This window comes from Colobus angolensis, unplaced genomic scaffold (assembly GCF_000951035.1).
Source record: "Colobus angolensis palliatus isolate OR3802 unplaced genomic scaffold, Cang.pa_1.0 Scaffold378, whole genome shotgun sequence".
NCBI lineage: Eukaryota > Metazoa > Chordata > Mammalia > Primates > Cercopithecidae > Colobus > Colobus angolensis.
Genome location: NW_012117132.1, coordinates 15,221 through 30,821, shown reverse-complemented (window position 1 = coordinate 30,821; position 15,601 = coordinate 15,221). Strand labels below are relative to the sequence as shown.

The following is a 15,601-nucleotide window of genomic DNA, read 5'->3' as shown; positions in this document are numbered from 1 at the left end:
TCTGCATGTGAGATGGGTCTCCTGAATACAGCAAACTGATGGGTCTTGACTCTTTAATTTTCCAGTCTGTGTCTTTTAATTGGACCATTTAGTCCGTTTACATTTGAGGTTAATATTGTTATGTGTGAACGTGATCCTGTCATTATGGTATTAGCTGGTTATTTTGCTCGTTTGTTGATGCGGTTTCTTCCTAGCCTTGATGATCTTTACATTTTGGCGTGTTTTTGCAATGGCTGGTACTGGTTGTTCCTTTCCATGTTTAGTGCTTCTTTCAGGATCTCTTGTAGGGAAGGCCTGGTGGTGACAAAATCTCTAAGCATTTGCTTGTCTGTAAAGGATTTTATTTCTCCTTCACCTGTGAAACTTAATTTGGCTGGATATGAAATTCTGGGTAGAAAATTCTTTTCTTTAAGAATGTTGAATATTGGCCCCCACTCTCTTCTGGCTTAAAGAGTTTCTGCCAAGAGATCTGCTGTTAGTCTGATGGGCTTCCCTTTGTGGGTAACCTGACCTTTCTTTGTCTGCCCTTAACATTTTTTCCTTCATTTCAACTTTGGTGAATCTGACAATTATGTGTCTTGGAGTTGCTCTTATCGAGGAGTATCTTTGTGGCGTTCTCTGTATTTCCTGAATTTGAATGTTGGCCTGCCTTGCTACATTGGGGAAGTTCTCCTGGATAATATCCTGCAGAGTGTTTTCCAACTTGGTTTCATTTTCCCCATCACTTTCAGGCACACCAATCAGACGTAAATTTGATCTTTTCACATAGTCCCATATTTCTTGGAAGCTTTGTTCGTTTCTTTTTACTCTTTTTTCTCTAAGCTTCTCGCTTCATTTCATTCATTTGATCTTCAATCACTGATACTCTTTCTTACAGTTGATTCAGTCGGTTACTGAAGCTTGTGCACTTGTCACGTAGTTCTCGTGTCATGATTTTCATCTCTATCAGTTTGTTTATGGACTTCTCTGCATTGATTATTCTAGTTATCCTTCCATTCTTTTTTCAAGGTTTTTAGTTTCTTTGCACTGGGTATGTAGTTCCTCCTTTAGCTCTGAGAAGTTTGATTGACTGAAGCCTTCTTCTCTCAACTCGTCAAAGTCATTGTCTGTTCAACTTTGTTCCATTGCTGGCGAGGAGCTGCGTTCCTTTGGAGGGGGAGATGTGCTCTGATTTTTTGAATTTGCAGCTTTTCTGCATTGCTTTTCCCCCATCTTTGTGATTTTATCTGCCTTTGATCTTTGATGATGGTGACTTACTGATGGGGTTTTGGTGTGGGTGTCCTTTCTGTTTGTTAGTTTTCGTTCTAACAGTCAGGACCCTCCGCTGCAGGTCTGTTGGAGTTTGCTTGAGGTCCACTCCAGACTCTGTTTGCCTCGGTATCAGCAGTGGAGGCTGCAGAAGATTCAGTGTTGCTGAACAACAAGTGTTGCTGTCTGATTCTTGCTCTGGAAACTTTGTCTCAGAGGTGTACCCAGACATGTGAGATGTGAGGTGTCAGTCTGCATGTAGTGGGGGATGTCTCCCAGTTAGGCTACTCAGGAGTAGGGGACCCACTTGAGCAGGCAGTCTGTCTGTTCCCAGATCTCACCCTCCATGCTGGGAGAACCACTGGTGTCTTCAAAGCTGTCAGACAGGGACATTTGCATCTGCCGAGGTTTCTGGTGCTTCTTGTTTAGCTATGCCCTGTCCCCAGAGGTGGAGTCTACAGAGGTAGGCAGACCTCCTTGAGCTGTGGTGGGCTGCACCCAATTCGAGCTTCCCAGAGGCTTTGTTTACCTACTTAAGCCTCAGCAATGGTGGATGCCCCTCCCCCAGCCTCGCTGCTGTCTTGCAGTTAGATCTCAGACTGCTGTGCTAGCAATGAGGGAGGCTCAGTGGGCATGGGACCCTCCTGGCCAGACGTGGGATATAATCTCCTGGTGTGCCATTTGCTAAGACCCTTGGTAAAAGCACAGTATTAGGGTGGGAGTTACCCGATTTTCCAGGTGTTGTGTGTCTCAGTTTCCCTTGGCTAGGAAAAGGGATTCCCTTCCCTCTTGCGCTTCCCAGGTGAGGCAGTGCCTTGCCCTGCTTCAGCCCTTGCTGATTGGGCTGCATCCACTGACCAGCACCGACTGTCTGACACGCCCCGGTGAGATGAACCTGGTACCTCAGTTGAAAATGCAGAAATCACCCGTCTTCTGTGTCGCTCACTCTGGGAGCTGGAGGCTGGAGCTGTTTCTATTCAGCCATCTTGGGCGCCCCCTCCAATTCTTTATTACATTAAAAAAATTTATTTATTATTGTTATTTATTTGTTTAATTATTATTATTATTATTTTTGCCCACCTGCCCCAACAAATGCAGCCAGGCCCATTCATTTAGAAAATACTTTTAAAAAGTGCAGTCAAGTGCTGCATGGTTTGGTCAGTGATGGACTGTATATATAGTGGTGGTGCCATAAAATTACAGTTCTTACTTTTACTGTACCTTTTCTGTGTTTAGATAGGTAATTGTTGTTACAGTTGCTTACATTATTCAGTACAGTAACAGGCTGTATCTAGGAGCAGTAGGCTATAGAATGTAGTTTGGTTGTATCGTAAACTGTATAATCTAGTTTTGCATCAGGACACTCTATGATGTTTGCATAATGATGAAATTGCCTCACGATGCATTTCTTAGAAGATATTTGTGTTGTTGTGTTGTTAAATGGTGCATGATTGTCCATATATATGTTTAATGTCTTTACTTAATTAGAATTATTTGTATATTTTAGTGTGTAGTTTATTATTTGTTTTTAACAATAGGTCTTAGAAAATTTCATGGCACCAGTGATTCTTATGATAGACAAGGGAAACTCAGAAGGGTGGTAGGGGTGGAGGGTGGTAGATGTTGAGAAGTTACTTAATGGGTTCAGTGTACATTTGGATGATAGATACACTAAAGCCCAGACTTTACCACTACACAATATAGCCATGTAACAAAGTTACTCTTTTACCCAATACATTTATACAAAAAAGTTAGGAAAATAGGGTAATTTCTACTTAATTAAAAACTGTAAGGATATAAAGCTTTCTATTTGTAACTAATTCACTTAATAAACTTTACTGTTATGGTCCAAATAAACCACCTTCTAGGTAGGTTTTTGTTTTCATCTCTGTCTGGTGATTCTAAGTTGTATTTATGAAATGCTCAAGAATGGGGATTCAGCATACTGCTTTTCTGCCCGTTAGATCCTAACACAGTGCTTGAATCCTGAATGAGTTAATAAACTTTAATAAACAGAAGTGTATCTCTCTGCAGGATTTGTCAGTCTCTTTAGAAGCAGTGTATGGAGAAGCCAAAGAAGGAGCAAATTCTGATGAAATACTTAAAAAATTTTATGACTGGAAGTGCGATAAAAGAGAGAAGTTCACCAATGTTAGAAGCGAAACAGACACTTCTCTGCAGCGTCTGGTAGCATGGTTCCAAAGAACCTTAAAGGTAATAAAAGCTCCTGCCCGGTTGTGTTTGTAGCATAAACCAGGGAATATATATTTTAAAAATCACATGCTTTGTTCAAGAGCTGACATTGTCTACCTACTATGTATCAGATTTAAACTTGCCACCTTACCAGTCAAGGTTCTTTATTAGCTTTTAGTCAGATTGCTCCTTTTATTAGCCTCAAAAAAATCGTATCGGTCTTGTTCCTCCTTTTTCTCAACTTTTCCTGAGGATTTCTCCTCTTCCCTCTCTTAACCATTTATTTTCTTACGGTTTGCTATGCATATGTACTTTTTTCCTGTCAGTGCATACATTTTATGAGGGTAGGCACTTTTTTTTCTGCATTCTTATTTCTTTTACATTGTCCAGGGTGTAGCTTAATACTCTGCTTCAGGTATTAAGGCATAATGCATGCTGATTGAATTAGATGAGATATTTCATGTGTTTATTTTTGCAAATGAGGTTTTTGACCTGTCTGTGGAAGAACCAGTGATTTCTGAAGACGTGGTTGATAATATTGATGAAATCCTAGAGAAGACTGAGTCAAGTGTCTGCAAAGAGCTGGAGATAGCTTTGGTTGTGAGTATCGATATTCTTTATTATTGCCGCCTTTGAAGCAGTGTGGTTTCCTTTCATGGTTAGAAAGTATTAACCAATAAGAGAGTTTTTCTTGCTAGTTAGAAAGGTATTAAGGTATTAAGACTGATCTTAGCTTTCTTCTAATAGGCTTGTTTGAAAGAGTAACAATATCAAGTTCTAATCCAAACACAATGCGAAGTTTTATTCTTAGATGACGTTTTTGTTTTAATAGGACATTTCACATAAAAAATCTGTTTAATTCTAAGAAAACCGCTCTTAATTTGAGTGAACAATCTAAGTCATTTGATTCTTGAATCTGTCATACCGAATGACTTATAAGAAGAGACTCCTTAGAGTTTGTGAAAACTTAAAATCTGAGAGAGATCTGAAAGTCGACACACAAGATGGATTCGTCATCCTCTTTCTTTCACCATTGTGTATATTCTTTGTTACTGTGTCAAGGTAAAAATTAGTGTAGCTACTCCAAAGGGTGTTTTGTCATTTTATTTATTGCTCACTGGGACTGTTTCTCAGTTATTCAGGCTGCTTTCCAATGTTTCAGTGGTTAGACTTCTCATTTTCTTGTTTTTTCTTTTTTTTTTTACTTTTTATAATTTTATTCGTATTGGCATTAAAAATACATTAAGAAGTTGTATATTGTTAAATAGTCCTGATTTAGATAGTTTTGTCAGACTTGGTTTTAGAAGTAGTTGTTAACAGGTGATTTCTAAAAGTAAAGTATTGAAGGTCTATATGTTGTTTATAGTTCTCATATTTAGCATATTAGTATCCCTGATTTCCATTAATGCCCTTACTCCACACAGCTTTGGGAATAATGGTTTAATAGGGGTAAAGTTTCCCATATGAATGGCTTTGCCTTTTTTAGAGAGACAGTGTCTTGCTCTGTCGCCCAGGCTGGAGTGCATTGATGTGATCCTAGCTCACTGCAGCCTTGAACTCCTCAATCTCCCTGCCTCAGCCTCCTATGTAGCTAGGACTACAGGTGGATACCACTGTGCTCAGTTAATTAAAAAAATATTTTTTAGGGACTGGGTCTCACTATGTTGCCTGGCCTCCATATGAACATCTTTGATATCTGTCTTTCTTCTGTCTAGGAAAACATTCGTGTTCAAGAACTGTTTTGAAATCATTACAGAAATCCGTTAAAGGGATAATTTTGAAGTTTATCTATTGTTATTGGAGACTTTAGCTCTTTTGGATATTCCTTTGTGTATAATTCTCTGTGTGTGATTTCCTTTAGGATCAAGGTGATGCAGACAAGGAGATAATTTTAAATACATATAGTCAAGTACTGCAAAAGATTCGTTCAGAGGAAAGGCTCATTGCCACAGTACAAGCTAAGTACAAGGACAGTATTGAGGTTTGATTATGCTTTCTCTTATTGATCTTATAATTGATGCTTTGAACTTTTTAACACTTAAATTTTTCTCTTGTTAATACTCAGTGTCAGTAAATTATCTATTATTACTAGAATTCACTATCAACTGGAAATGGTGATTGATGATATAAATATATCAAATTTTTAAATTATTTTAAATCTTTTATTATGTCTGTGAGAACCGCAACCATTAACATCATTTTCTTTTTGTCTATACACATCTACTGTAGATAATTTGCTGTATACAGAAAGATAAGACATAAAACATTGCTTATAATTCCCTTAACCTAAGAGATAATTTTAGAGTAGTTACTTACTGGATGTGCATCTATATGTTTGTGAGCATATATATATATGCATCGCATTGGTTTTTAAGTTATTTCAAACATACTTTCTTCATGTAATGGCATATTATGAACATTTTTCTATATGATTAATGATTTTTCTATGCTGTCATCTTGAGTGACAAAATCCTCATCCCTATGTAGATGTACAGCAACATTAACCATTAACCTTTCATGTGTGTTGGACATTAAGGGTACTTCCAATTTTTTCTACCATAAGTAACACTGTACATATGTTTGTGCATAATTTTGTTTTGTTTTTATTTCTCAGATTTCTAAATTTTATAATTACTGAGTTAAAAGGAATGGACATTATTAAAACCTGATACGTATTTTCAAACCACTTTTGGGAAAGATGATTTCAGTTTACACCCTCACTAGAAATTCCTTTTTCATCCATACTAACAATGTGTGTTTTATTGTATGTCTCAGTTTGAAATATTACTTTTGTCTTTGCTACTTTGAGTGCTGGAACTGATATTCTTCTAAAGAGAAACATGGATGAAAAGGAAATCTATTGAATTATCTTGTTGAAAAATATAGATTTTCTTAGTATCTCAACCTGAACTCAGTAAATACTAGTTGAATCTTAACAGATAAATAATAAATGATCACTGTTCAATATTTTTCTTATGTGTTTGAAAATACATAACTTTTGTTTACTTAGTTTAAAAAGCAGCATATTGAATATTTAAATAAGAGTCCCAGTGTGGATCACTTGCTGTCCATTAAGAAGACATTGAAAAGCTTAAAAGCTCGACTGAGATGGAAATTGGTTGAAAAGAATAATTTGGAAGAGGTAAGGAAACAGTTGGTTCTTACTGATCTTTATGTGCATCTCATTTTACTTGGTCTCTGCTTCATACAAATAATGCATAAATACACTCTTTAAAATAAGAGAGCCATTACATTCACATTTTGTTTTATATACTTTATCTTGTTTTCTGTGTATATAAATAAAATTGAGATTACAGTAATAGTGTAAAAATTGTCCTATATCATTAAATATTCTTTAAAAACATTTTCCTAGGTTGCCTTGGTTTTTAGTAACATGAACGTTTTAGAGTAATTTTAAAAGCTCTTTTGGTTTGGACTGTTAGAATGTTTATTGTAATACCAACTTGCTACATGCAGGTGACGGTACTCCCTCAAAGGTAGCGTTTTGTCATAAAGTATTTTTAAGATCATAGTATCTTTTGTTAACTCCCTTTTTATGGATAGATGTAATATTTCTTGCAAGTATTTTAAGTTGTTTTTATATGATAATAGAACTGGAAGGATTAGGATGCCCTAATCTGGACTAACTTCTTCCTTTAGGCTTGAAACTTTGTGAATAAGATGGTAATACTTTGTGTTCCCTTGAGGATTTGATTTATGTGCAACAAGGATCCGTATTATGCCTTTAATCCAATTTGAATTGTCTGTCTTCTATTTCTGAGCACTGAATTGGGAGTGGAGTGGGGACTATTCTAGAACTAATACCATAGTTGAGGAGCTTTCTAGTTTTACTCTATTCTGGGCTTTGGGGAAGTTTTTTTTTTAGTCTGATTTTTCAACTTTTGGAGAAATTTGACTTTTATTATACTTTAAATTCTGGGATACATGTGCAGAATGTGCAGGTTTGTTAGATAGGTATACATGTGCCATGGTGGTTTGCTGCACCCACCAACCCATCACCTACGTTAGGTATTTCTCCTAATTCTATCCCTCCCCTAGACCCCCACCCCCTGACAAGCCTGGTGTGTGATGTTCCCCACCCTGTGCCCATGTGTTCTCATTGTTCACCTCAAGTTATGAGTGAGAACATGTGGTGGTTGGTTTTCTGTTCCTTTGTTAGTTTGCTGAGACTGATGGTTTCCAGCTTCATCCTTGTGCCTGCAAAGGACATGAACTCATCCATTTTTATAGCTGCATAATATTCCATGGTGTATATGTGCCACATTTTCTTTATCCAGTCTGTCATTGATGGGCATTTGGGTTGGTTCCAAGTCTTTGCTATTGTGAACAGTGCTGCAATAAACATACATGTGCATGTGTCTTTATAGTAGAATGATTGATAATCCTTTGGGTATATATCCAGTAATGGTATTATTGGGTCGAATGGTATTTCTGGTTCTAGATCCTTGAGGAACTGCCACACTGTCTTCCACAATAGTTGAACTAATTTACACTCCCACCAACAGTGTAAAAGTGTTCCTATTTCTCTACATTGTCTCCAGCATCTGTTGTTTCCTGACTTTTGTGTGTGTGTGTGTGTGTATGTTGCCTATGTTGTTCTTTTTTTTTTTTTTTTCATTGTTATCTTGTAGGTTCTAGGGTACGTCGCACAGCATGCAGATTTGTTACACAGGTATACATGTGCCATGCTGGTGTGCTGTACCCATTTACTCATCATTTACATTAGGTATTCCTCCTAATGCTATCCCTCTCCCTGCCCCCCACCCCACAACAGGCCTCAGAGTGTGGTGTTCCCTGCCCTGTGTCCATTGTTCAATTCCCACCTATGAGTGAGAACATGCAGTGTTTGGTTTTCTGTCCTTGTTATAGTTTGCTCGGAATGATGGTTTCCAGCTTCATCCATGTCCCCGCAAAGGACATGAACTCATCCTTTTTTATGGCTGCTTAGTATTCCATGGTGTATATGTGCCACATTTTCTTAATTCTGTCTATTACTGAAGGACATTTGGGTTGGTTACAAGTCTTCGCTATTGTGAATAGTGCCGTAATAAACATACATGTGCATGTGTCTTTATTGTAGCATGATTTATAATCCTTTGGGTATATACCCAGTATTGGGATGGCTGGGTCAAATGATATTTCTAGTTCTCGGTCCTTGAGGAATCGCCATACTGTTTTCCACAATGGTTGAACTAGTTTACAGTTCCACCAACAGTGTAAAAGCGTTCCTATTTCTCTACATCCTCTCCAGCATCTGTTGTTTCCTGACTTTTTAATGATCGCCATTCTAACTGGTATGAGATTGTATTTCATTGTGGTTTTTGATTTGCGTATCTCTGATGACCAGTGATGAGCATTTTTTCATGTGTCTATTGGCTGCATAAATGTCTTCTTTTGAGGAATGTTGGTTCGTATCCTTTGCCCACTTTTTGGTGGGGTTGTTTTTTTCTTCTAAATTTGTTTGAGTTCTTGGTGGATTCTGGATATTAGCCTCCAGCTTTGTTCTTTTGGCTTAGGATTGTCTTGGCAATGCTGTCTCTTTTTTGGTTCCATATGAATTTTAAAGTATTTTTTTCCTATTCTGTGAAGAAAATCATTGGTAGCTTGATGGGGATGGCATTGAATCTGTAAATTACCTTGGGCATTATGGCTGTTTTCACGATATTGATTCTTCCTCTCCATGAGCATGGAATGTTCTTCCATTTGTTTGTGTCCTCTTTTATTTCATTGAGCAGTGGTTTGTAGTTCTCCTTGAAGAGGTCCTTTGCATCCCTTGTAAGTTGAATTCCTAGGTATTGTATTCTCTTTGTAGCAATTGTGAATGGGAGTTCCCTCATGATTTGCTCTCTGTTTGTCTCTTATTGGTGTATAGGAATGCTTGTGATTTTTCCACATTGATTTTGTATCCTGAGACTCTGCTGAAGTTGCTTATCAGCTTAAGGAGATTTTGGCCTGAGACGATGGGATTTTCTAAATATACAATCATGTCATCTGCAAACAGGGACAATTTGACTTCCTCTTTTTCTAATAGAATACCCTTTCTTTCTTTCTCTTGCCTGATTCCCCTGACTTCCAACACTATGTTGAATAGGAGTGATGAGAGAGGGCATCCCTGTCTTGTGCCAATTTTCAAAAGGAATGCTTCCAGTTTTTGCCCATTCAGTATGATATTGGCTGTGGGTTTGTCATACCTAGCTCTTATTATTTTGAGATATGTTCCATCAATACCTAGTTTCTTGAGAGTTTTTAGCATGATGAAGGGCTGTCGAATTTTGTCAAAGGCTTTTTCTGCATCTGTTGATATAATCATGTGGTTTTTGTCATTGATTCTGTTTATGTGATGGATTATGTTTATTGATTTGCGTATGTTGAACCAGCCTTGCATCTCAGGGATGAAACTGACTTGATCGTGGTGGATATGCTGTTTGACGTGCTGCTGGATGCGGTTTGCCAGTATTTTATTGAGGATTTTCATATCAATTTCATCCGGGATATTGGTCTAAAATCCTCTTTTTTTGTTGTGTCTCTGCCAGGCTTTGTTATCAGGATGATGCTGGCCTCATAAAATGAGTTAGGGAGGATTCCCTCTTTTTCTATTGATTGGAATAGTGTCAGAAGGAATGGTACCAGCTCCTCTTTGTACCTCTGGTAGAGTTTGGCTGTGAATCTGTCTGGTCCTGGACTTTTTTTGACTGGTAGGCTATTAATTATTGCCTCAATTTCAGAGCCTGCTATTGGTCTATTTAGGGATTCAACTTCTTCCTGGTTTAGTCTTAGGAGGGTGTGTGTGTCCAGGAATTTTTCCATTTCTTCGAGATTTTCTAGTTGATTTGCATAGAGTTGTTTATAGTATTATCCGATGGTAGTTTGTGTTCCTGCGGCATCAGTGGTGATATCCCCTTTATCTTTTTTTTGTGTCTAATCTCTCTTTTCTTCTTTATTAGTCTTGCTAGCAGTCTATCAATTTTGTTGATCTTTTCAAAAAACCAGCTACTGGATTCATTGATTTTTTGAAGGGTTTTTTTTTGTGTCTCTGTATCCTTCAGTTCTGCTCTGATCTTAGTTATTTCTTATCTTCTATTAGCTTTTGAATTTGCTCTTATCTAGTTCTTTTAATTGTGATATTAGGGTGTTGATTTTAGATCTTTCCTGCTTTCTCTTGTGGGCATTTAGTGCTATGAATTTCCCTCTACACACTGCTTTAAATGTGTCCCAGAGATTCTGGTACGTTGTGTCTTTGTTGTCATTGGTTTCTGACAATATCTTTATTTCTGCATTCATTTCGTTATACACCCAGTAGTCACTCAGGAGCAGGTTGTTCAGTTTACATGTGGTTGTGCCGTTTTGAGTGAGTTTCTTAATCCTCAGTTCTAATTTGATTGCACTGTGTTCTGAGAGACAGTTTGTTGTGATTTCTGTTCTTTTACATTTGCCGAGGAGTGTTTTACTTTGAACTATGTGGTCAATTTTGGAATAAGTGTGATGTGGTGCTGAGAAGAATGTATATTCTGTTGATTTGGGGTGGAGAGTTCTGTAGATGTCTATTAGGTCTGCTTGGTGCAGAGTTGACTTCAATTCCTGGATATCCTTGTTAACTTTCTGTCTCATTGATCTGTCTAATATTGACAGTGGGGTGTTATAGTCTCCCATTATTACTGTTTGGGAGTCTAAGTCTCTTTGTAGGTCTCTAAGGACTTGCTTATTGAATCTGGGTGCTCCTGTATTGGGTGCATATATACTTAGGATAGTTAGCTCTTCTTGTTGAATTGATCCCTTTACCATTATGTAATGCCCTTCTTTATTATTATTATTATTTTTTTTGATATTTGCTGGTTTAAAGTCTGTTTTATCAGATACTAGGATTGCAACCTCTGCTTGTTTTTTCTTTCCATTTGCTTGGTAAATCTTCCTCCATCCCTTTATTTTGAAAGCCTTTGTGCATCTCTGCACATGATATGGGTCTCCTGAATACAGCACATTGATGGGTCTTGAATTTTTATCTTATTTGCCAGTCTCTGTGTTTTAATTGGGACATTTAGCCCATGTACATTTAAGGTTAATATTGTTATGTGTGAACTTGATCCTGTCGTTATGATTTTAGCTGGTTATTTTGCCTGTTAGTTGATTCAGTTTCTTCCTAGCATCGATTGTCTTTACAATTTGGCATGGTTGCATGGTTTTGCAGTGGCTGGCACTGATTGTTCCTTTGCATGTGTAGAGCTTCCTTCAGGAGCTCCTGTAAGGCAGGTCTGATTGTGACAAAATCTCTCAGCATTTGCTTGTCTGTAAAGGATTGTATTTCTCCTTTGCTTGTGAAGATTACTTTGGCTGGATATGAAATTCTGGGTTGAAAATTCTTTTCTTTAAGAATGTTGAATATTGGCCCCAACTGTCTTCTGACTTGTGGAGTTTCTGCCAAGAGATCTGCTGTTAGTCTGATGGGCTTTCCTTTGTGGGTAATTGACATTTTTTCCTTCATTTCAACCTTGGGGAGTCTGACAATTATGTGTCTTGGGGTTGCTCTTCTCAAGGAGTATCTTTGTGGTGTTCTCTTTATTTCCTGAATTTGAATGTTGGCCTGCCTCGCTAGGTTGGGGAAGTTCTACTGGATAATATCCTGAAGAGTGTTTTCCAACTTGGTTCCATTCTCCCCATCACTTTCCGGTACACCAATCAAACTGTAGAATTGGTGTTTTTGCATAGTCCCATATTTCTTGGAGGCTTTGTTCGTTTATTTTTACCCTTTTTTCCCTAAACTTCTCTTCTCACTTTATTAATTTGATCTTTAATCACTGATACCCTTTCTTCTACTTGATCTAATCAGCTATTGAAGCTTCTGCATGCATCACTTACTGATATTTGTTGGTTCTCGTGCCATGCTTTTCAGCTCTATCAGGTCATTTAAGGTCTTCTCTTCACTGTTCATTCTGCTTAGCCATTTGTCTAATCTTTGTTCGCTTCGCTGTGATGGGTTCGAACATCCTCCTTTAGCTTGGAGAAATCTGTTATTACCGATCTTCTGAAGCCTACTTCTGTCAGCTTGTCAAAGTCATTTTCTGTCCAGCTTTGTTCTGTTGCTGGTGAGGAGCTGCGATCCTTTGGAAGAGAAGAAGAGCTCTGGTTTTCAGAATTTTCAGCTTTTGGCCGGGTGTGGTGGCTCACGCCTGTAATCCCAGCACTTTGGGAGGCCAAGATGAGCAGATCACGAGGTCAGGATATCGAGACCATCCTAGCTAATATGGTGAAACCCCATCTCTACTAAAAATACAAAAAATTAGTCCGGCGTGGTGGCAGGTGCTTTTCCAGCAGTCTTAGCAAATGGCACACCAGTTCCATATGAAATTTAAAGTAGTTTTTAAAAAAAATTCTGTGCAGAAAGTCAGTGGTGGCTTGATGGGGATAGTTCTGAATCAACAAATTACTTTCGGCAGTATGGCCATTTTCATGATACTGATTCTTCCTGTCCATGAGCGTGGAATTTTTTTCCATTTGTTTGTGTCCTCTCTTGTATCCTCCTTGTTTGTATCCTCCTTGAACAGTAGTTTGTAGTTCTCCTTGAAGAGGTCCTTTACATCCCTTGTTAGCTGTATTCCTAGGTATTTTATTCTCTTTGTAGCAATTGTGAATGGGAGTTCACCCATGATTTGACTCTCTATTATTGGTGTATAGGAATGCTTGTGATTTTTGCACACTGATTTTGTAACCTGAGACTTTACTGAAGTTGCTTATCAGTTCAAGACGTTTTTGGGCTGAGACGATGGGGTTTTCTTAATATACAATCCTGTCATCTGCAAACAGAGACAATTTGACTTCCTGTCTTCCTATGTGAATACCTTGTATTTCTTTGTCTTGCCTGATTGCCCTGTCTAGAACTTCCAATACTATGTTAAATAGGAGTGGTGAGAGTGGGCATCCTTGTCTTGGTGACAGTTTTCAAAGGGATACTTCCAGCTTTTCCCATTTAGTATGATATTGGCTGTGGGTTTGTCATAAATGGCTCTTAATATTTTGAGATGCATTCCATCAATAACTAGTTAATTGAGAATTTTTAGCATGAAGCGTTGTTGAATTTTAGTGAAGTCTTTTTCTGCATGTATTGAGATAATCGTGATTTTTGTCATTGTTTACGTTTATGTGAGGGGTTATGTTTACTGATTTGCATACGTTGAACCTGTCTTGCATCCCAGGGATGAAGCCAACTTGATTGCGGTGCATAAGCTTTTTGATGTGATGCTGAATTCAGTTTGCCAGTATTTTATTGAGGATTTTTGCATCAATGTTCATCAGGGATATTGGCCTGAAATTTCCTTTTTTTGTTGTGTCTCTGCCAGGTTTTGATGATGCTGGGCCTCATAAAATGAGTTAGGGAGGAGTCCCTCTTTTTCTGTTGTTTGGAATAGTTTCAGAAGGAATGGTACTAGCTCCCTTTTGTACCTCTGGTAGAATTTGGCTGTGTATCCGTCTGCTCCTGGGATTTTTTTGGTTGGTAGGCTATTAATTACTGCCTCAATTTCAGAACTTGTTATTGGTCTATTCGGGGATTCGAATTCTTCCTGGTTTAGTCTTGGGAGGGTGTATGTGTCCAGGAATTTTTTCATTTCTTTTAGATTTTCTAGTTTATTTGCATAGAGGTGTTTATTATATTCTCTGATGGTAGCTTGGATTTCTGTGGGATCAGTGGTGATATCCCCTTTATCATTTTTATTGTGTCTATTTGATTCTTCCTTCTTTTCTTCTTTATTAGTCTGGCTAGTGGTCTATCAATTTTGTTGATCTTTTCAAAAAACCAGCTGCTGGATTCATTGATTTTTTTGAAGGGGTTTTCATGTCACTTACCTCCTGCAGTTCTGCCCTGATCTTAGTTAAAACTATTTCTTGTCTTCTGCTAGGTTTTGAATTTGTTTGCTCTAGCTTCTGTAGCTCTTGTAATTGTGATATTAGGGTGTCGATTTTAGATCTTTCCTGCTTTCTCCTGTGGGCATTTAGTGCTATAAATTTCCCTCTAAATACTGCTTTAACTGTGTCCCAGAGATTCTGGTACATTGTATCTTTGTTCTTATTGGTTTCAAAGTATTTTTTTATTTCTGCCTTCATTTTGTTAGGTACCCAGTAGTTATTCAGGAGCAGGTTGTTCAGTTTCCATGTAATTGTGCAGTTTTGAGTGAGTTTCTCAATCTTGAGTTCTGCTTTAATTGCACTGTGGTCTGAGAGACTGTTGGTTATGATTTCTGTTGTTTTGCATTTGCTGAGGAGTGTTTTACTTCCAGTTATGCGGTCAATTTTAGAATAAGTGTGATGTGGTACTGAAAAGAATGTATATTCTGTTGATTTGGGGTGGAGAGTTCTGTAGGTGTCTATTAGGTCCACTTGGTCCAGAGCTGAGTTTAAGTCCTGAATATCCTTGTTAATTTTCCATCTCATTGATATGTCTAATATTGACAGTGGGGTGTTAAAGTCTCCCATTATTATTGTGTGGGAGTCTTAGTCTCTTTGTGGGTCTATAAGAACTTGCTTTATGAATCTTGCTACTCCTGTATTGGGTGCATATATATTTAGGATAGTTAACTCTTCTTGTTGCACTGATCCCTTTACCATTCTGTGATGCCTTTATTTATTTATTTATGATATTTATTGGTTTAAAGTCTGTTTTATCAGATACTAGGATTGCAATGCCTGCTTTTTTTTGCTTTCCATTTGCTTGGTAAATATTTCTCCATCCCTGTATTTTGAGCCTATGTGTGTCTTTGCATGTGAGATGGGTCTCCTTATTATAGCACACCGATGAGTCTTGACTCTTTATCCAATTTGCCAGTCCTTGTCTTTTAATTGGGGCATTTCACCTGTTTACATTTCAGGTCAATATTGTTTTTTGTGAACTCGATCCTGTCATTATGATACTAACTGGTTATTTTGCCTATTAGTTGATGCAGTTTCTTCGTGGTCTTTACAATTTGGTATGTTTTTGCATTGGCTGGAACCAGTTGTTCCTTTCCATATTTAGTGCTTCCTTCAGGATCTCTTGTAAGGCAAGTCTGATTGTGACAAAATCTCTCAGCATTTGCTTGTCTGTAAAGGATTTTATTTCTCCTTTGCTTGTGAAGCTTACTTTGGCTGGATATGAAATTCTGGGTTGAAAATT

The 15,601-nt window shown here is 37.7% G+C and overlaps 1 protein-coding gene across 1 annotated transcript in view; it reads left to right on the top strand.

Moving 5' to 3' along the window:
- LOC105520291 (serine/threonine-protein kinase 31) overlaps positions 1 to 15,601 on the top strand; it is an 88,855-nt gene that overhangs the window by 63,296 nt on the left and 9,958 nt on the right. The window contains exons 10-13 of the mRNA XM_011953919.1: positions 3,283 to 3,462; positions 3,925 to 4,041; positions 5,303 to 5,422; positions 6,452 to 6,583. Of these exons, the coding sequence (XP_011809309.1) occupies positions 3,283 to 3,462; positions 3,925 to 4,041; positions 5,303 to 5,422; positions 6,452 to 6,583 (549 nt within the window). The remainder of the gene's footprint in view (positions 1 to 3,282; positions 3,463 to 3,924; positions 4,042 to 5,302; positions 5,423 to 6,451; positions 6,584 to 15,601) is intronic.